The sequence below is a fragment of the Salmo salar genome, chromosome ssa10, assembly GCF_905237065.1.
Source record: "Salmo salar chromosome ssa10, Ssal_v3.1, whole genome shotgun sequence".
NCBI lineage: Eukaryota > Metazoa > Chordata > Actinopteri > Salmoniformes > Salmonidae > Salmo > Salmo salar.
Genome location: NC_059451.1, coordinates 88,509,637 through 88,515,636, shown reverse-complemented (window position 1 = coordinate 88,515,636; position 6,000 = coordinate 88,509,637). Strand labels below are relative to the sequence as shown.

At 40.5% G+C, this 6,000-nt stretch overlaps 1 protein-coding gene across 2 annotated transcripts in view; it reads left to right on the top strand.

The window, feature by feature from the left end:
• The first annotated feature begins 1,086 nt into the window (after positions 1 to 1,086).
• The window catches only part of LOC106560819 (N-terminal EF-hand calcium-binding protein 2), a 151,234-nt gene continuing 146,320 nt past the window's right edge, over positions 1,087 to 6,000 (top strand). For both annotated transcript variants that reach the window (XM_014124148.2, XM_014124147.2), the window contains exon 1: positions 1,087 to 1,450. In XM_014124148.2, the coding sequence (XP_013979623.1) occupies positions 1,133 to 1,450 (318 nt within the window). In that variant the 5' untranslated portion in view covers positions 1,087 to 1,132. The remainder of the gene's footprint in view (positions 1,451 to 6,000) is intronic.

The following is a 6,000-nucleotide window of genomic DNA, read 5'->3' as shown; positions in this document are numbered from 1 at the left end:
AAGTCCTATTGAACCCAACCAGGTCTAACTGGCTGTGCTCTGCTCCAGGCCTTCCTCTGTCAAAGACTGGAGGTGGATGGAAGCACTTCTAGTCACCTAGGCAAGTTGTCCTCTCAGAATGGGTTCTTCCTCAATAACTGCTGTGGACGATTACCATATGCAGAGTTTTTCGCTAGATAAAAATTTCAATAATTATATTTTCATCTTTCTAATGGCAGATAATTCCTCCAAATGATGCTAATACTCTGGGTAGGTTGGGCTAATATAAGGGAGAGACATCTAAACTATACTCACCTCGCTGAAAAGGGCAGGACCAGGGAGCCATTCAATTCACAAAGGTTATCCTGCATGGGCCTTTATAGTAGCACACATCACACAGTAGTAATGAGGGACTTTCCTCAAAATTGTGAGAGGCTCAGATGAAACATGTAGATGGGGCGTTCTGCGCTCTATGATGAAGCCCAACGTCTCTGATCATCATCATAGAAGTGTTTCATCTAGCAGAGATTATGAATGCAACAGGGGGCACAGTCAGTGCCTTAATGAACCTACACAGGGTGACATCACCCCACTCAACCAAGCCACTCAATCCCTCTATTCTAATGGAAAAGTAGTAGTGACTTGATCTTTCAATGAAAGTGAACATTTGGCCCATCTCATCTGAAAGCAAAAGCGTGCTTACTTTATTTAAGTGGAATGCTGAAGTATGTTAGAGTTAGAGTGTTAAAACGACATCAAATCAAACGTCAAATCAATGTCTATTCCACGTTGATTGAACGTAATTTAATTGAAATTACATGGAAACAACGTTGATTCAATCAGTGTGCCTAGTGTGGGATACTACTCCAAGGTGCTTAAATCCACCTTGTACAATGTCTCTCAACACTTTGTTACTTTAATGTCTTTACAATAACTTTTACATATACAATAACTTATAATATATTTATGGAAGTATATCAGACAATGTGCTAATCGAAAAGTGCCAAGGCACCAATAGACAGTCCGTAACCCTCTGAAAGTCATGTTGAAGAGAGGTGTGTTTTCGGGGACGTTCGGAGGGTCGATGATGATGTAAGAGGAGAGGGAGGGATTGCCCCCATAACGCTCAACATGAACGCTCCGCGGCAAAAGGATGTGTGAGCAAGCAGCGCGCTACTGCAGGGACGGTGTCCACAAACTGCTCCAAAAAGAACAACCGAAACTCCGGGCTCAGGACAGCAAAGAGCAACCAAAACCCGTGGCCGAGGAAAGCGAGTCAGCGACGGCTGCACAGTCTGGAAACAGCGGCGCCCAGCCCGGTGGAATTGACGGGCTCGTCCGCTGGATAGTCACCAAGATGAGCGACAACAAAAGCATCTCTACGCGGGAATACGCGAAGGAGGAGGCAGCAGTTGCCCAAGAGCAGTTCTTCGCACCAGAGCCACGGAAAGGCATCTCTGTAATATTGGATGTAGGTATCGCTTACTTACCTGTAGGATTATCAGATATTTTACCTGCAAATTATTCATTGGTATTGTGACAGAGGTGGAAGAAAGTCTCATTTTAATTCAGTGCACAATTACGCGTAAAGATCCCCAATGTTGTGCCAATACTGTTCTCATCATCAATTCGTTACATAGCCTCTCTGAATATACACGTATTCACTTTATATTACTTGAAAATAAAGTTTTTCTGTAATCTGTAGGCTATCTGAATCGTGTTTTCCTTAAACGGTGGATGAATTCAAAGCACCATAACCAAATCAAATAGGCTACTGAGAGTTTTTATGGAGTTGGCCGTAAAGGTAGACTCAGCGAAATTACTTTTCCACGAGCATCACCGCACATATTGGCCATGTTCGAGAGCATCAAAACCGTTATGTATCATGGGTAACTAGTGACCGATTGATTGATCTACAAATAATATTGAGTTGTTATTTATGATGCAAGGTGATTCGTAGATTAGTCCGCCTTGCCTTTAAAGGCGGCTGCAATTTCGAATGTGCACATTGAAATCCATGAAATGCAAGACTTTGACACACATTATCTGCGCACAGCGGGTTCACTTCATGCTGTTACAGCGTGGGTTCGGGACATAAACAGCGGAACATTTAGTTGTTGCGGAAATTGACCCATTATGCTATTTACTTTCTGCATCTACCCCATATCGCTGAGTCTACCTGTAATTAAGTGCACCCCATATTGGATGTGGGTGGTGCGTATAGGCTATACATCCTAGATATAATATTCTCCATGCTCCAAATTGGTATCAATTGGTGTAAATGCTCCTAGATGTGTGCAGTTTGTTACATTGTAGTCTTACTGGTGTCATTTTATGCCACAGCATGCATATACAGTACAGTCCTTTAAATGTTGACATAATAAATAATCTTATACAGAGCTATAGATTAATATATGACTGATAGCCAGACATCTTGTCTTTATACCGCTAGTGCATCTTTGACAGGCATACCTTACTTTGAATAATTTATATATTTTTTGCAGAGTATCCAGCAATTACACTAGGGGTAGGTGGCTGAAGCTGGTCTCAGCAGTATTCATTTAGTAGGTCAAAGTGTTGCCGTAGGATTATTCATCATTGCTTCATAATTATGTGTGTCTGATGCTCCTTCTTCTAGGGATCTACATATTGCGTTTAGGGGTAAAACTAATCTGAGAGTCAGAGAAACTAGTTCACTTTTAGACCCAGACCCAGATAAGCTAGGTGATGAAGAAGTGGTGCATGGAAACTCATTAGAATTCTGAAATGAAGACCAGAGGGGTAGAAGTATCCTAGTGGGGGGGGGGGGCTTGTATTACTATCCTTGTGGATACCGGAAATCCCCCAAAGCTCCCACAAGATTAGTAAAACAAGAAAAATACTCCCTTGTAGGCACATTTTCCAGGTCCCCACAAGGACAGACTATTTTAGGCTTAGAGGTTAGGGTTATAATTAGGGTTACAATTAGGGTTAGGTATAAAGTTAGGGGTTAATGTTAGGGGTAAAGGTTAGGATTAAAGTTAGGGTAAGGGTTTGGTTTAGGGTTACGGTTAGGGGTTAACAAAAATAGGATTTTGAATGGAAATAAATTGTAGGTCCCCACAAGTATAGTAAAACATATGCTGTGTGTGTGTGTGTGTGTGTGGCAGAGAGAGAGAGATTACAGTGGAAATATAGTATTCAATAATATTATCTATTGCTTGGTGTGTCCAATTATATATCTGCTATTAAATAGGATTCCAAGACCATTGTCTAAAGGTGTGTGAGTATTGAAAACCCATAGAATTAGAAGACAAACTTCACAGTGGCTGTTCTTTGTACTGTATTTTTATAGCCTCGTTTTTTCTCCTCTCTTCTCTCCTCAACACCCCTCCTCCACACAGCAGAGGCATAGATCCATCCATTTGTAATGAGGCAAAAAGATGCAGGAAGAACACTGCCTCCTCTCTCTTTTTTCTCTCTTTCTTTTTTTCTCTCTCTTTTTCTCTCTCTTTTTTTCTCTCTCCGTGCCTCTTTCTTTCTCACACATTTTTTTCCTTCTTGTTTCTCAGCCTCTCATTATTACCTGCTTCTTAATTCTTCCTTCTGCCTTGCATGCTATTCAAGTCTCCATCCATCCCCATGACACCTCCGTTCCATCTTTCTGTGCCACAGTGAGTGGCGTTGGCAAGACACCGCTCTCGTTCTCATGTAGTGTTCTCACATGACTTGTTTAGGCTAATGCCCTGCTGAACTGTCTTCCATTTACTGTAAACCAAGTCCATCTGTATTGTTTTCTACTGTATGAGGCCCTCTGTAAACTCCCTCTCTCAGGATCATGTGGATATTGAGCAAGTTGAGATGACTAAACTGCTTGGAGTAATCCTGGATTGTAAACTGTCATGGTCAAAACATATTGATACAACAGTAGCTAAGATGGGGAGAAGTCTGTCCATATTAAAGCGCTGGTCTACCTTCTTAACACTATCAACAAGACAGGTCCGATCCTAGTTTTGTCGCACCTGGTCTACTGTTCATTCGTGTGGTCAGGTGCCACAAAGAGGGACTTATGAAAATTACAATTGGCTCAGAACAGGGCAGCACGACCGGCCCTTAAAAGTACATGGGGAGCTAACATTAATGACATGCATGTCAATCGCTCATGGCTCAAAGTGGAAGAGAGATTGACTTCATCACTACTTGTTTTTGTAAGTAGTGTGTACCGAGCTGTCTGTTTAAACTACTAGCACACAGCTCGGACACCAATGCATACTCTACAAGACATACCACCAGACACACCTACTTATTCAAAGGTTTTTCTTTATTTTTACTATTTTCTACATTGTAGAATAATAGTGAAGACATCAAAACTATTAAATATCTCATATGGAATCATGTAGTAACCAAAAAAGTGTTAAACAAATCAAAATATATTTTATATTTGAGATTCTTCAAAGTAGCCACCCTTTGTCTTGATGACAGCTTTACACACTCTTGACATTATCTCAACCAGCTTCACCTGGAATGCTTTTCCAACAGTCTTGAAGGAGTTCCCACATATGCTGAGCACTTGTTGGCTGCTTTTTTCCGTCACTCTGCGGTCCAACTCATCCCAAACCATCTAAAAAACAAAAACAAATGTGACGCAGAGGTGAAACAGACACTACTCAAAACTAATCTCCCACAAACCCAGGTGGAAAAAAACCCTACTTAAGTATGATCTCCAATTAGAGACAATGAGGACCAGCTGCCTCTAATTGGAGATCATCCCAAACAAAACCAACATAGAAATACAAAACTAGAACATGAACATAGAACTACAAAACATAGAAAAACACCCCCTGTCACGCCCTGACCTACTCTACCATAGAATATAACATCTTACTATGGTCAGGACGTGACACTTACACAGCCTGGAGGTGTGTTTTGGGTCATTGTCCTGTTGAAAAACAAAGGATATGTCCCACTAAGCGCAAACCAGATGGGATGGCGTATCGCTGCAGAATGCTGTGGTAGCCATGCTGGTTAACTACTTTAAATATACATATAAGTGAATTTGTCCCAATACTTTTGGTGCCCTAAAATGGGGGGACTATGTACAAAAGTGCTGTCATTTCTAAACGGTTCACCATATGGATGAACATACCCTCAAATTAAAGCTGACAGTCTGCAATTTAACCTCATAGTCATTGTATCATTTCAAATCCAATGGGCTGGAGTACAGACCTAAAACAACCAAAATATTGTCACTGACCTAGTACTTCTGGAGCTCACTGTATGTTTTTCATCTGAAAAGCAGTGAAATTGGTTCACCTACATTATGTGACACTATGCTGTAAGGCCTGACAAATGGATTATCAGACAGGTCCCTTAACACTAGAATGGCGAATGTTATACACACATACCTCTGCCACTTTTATCATTAGTCATGCCCCACTTCTGTTGTTTTAATTGTGGTTTACATTTAGTATGATATGTAATATTTTAATGGTCCCTTTGTTTTATAATGTAAGTGAGAATGGGTCTTTATGGAGGATATGTACCTGTATTTCTTTACCTGTCCCGTCAATCATCTACATAATAATGAAAGCCATTGTGATGTATGGCATGCTCTCTGAGTCAGTGTCCATTATCTTTCCCTCAATGGTTTTATATCTCTTTTGATGAGCTTTTCCCAATGTCCAATGGACAATTTCTTACCCCCGATATGTTTTATTAAAACTCTCAAGTGCTCATCAGTCTGGTGAAGAAAATAGATATCAATAATGGCCCAAAATACAAACACCTATACACAGTTGTTTATACTGTTAAATGGAAACTCCACTCAAAAACTTTATAAAATTAGTCCACTGTTGATACAGTCCCAAAATGGTTTGCATATCAGCAGTCAAGTTTTCAAGATATTGGATTATCAAGAAGAAAAGTGAAGTTCCCCTTTAACCTCGTTCATGCATGAAATGCACTTACCACTTTCAAAAGCATAGAAAGAAAGACATTAATATATATCCCCCACCAGATATAACAAGGATTTACAGATCATTT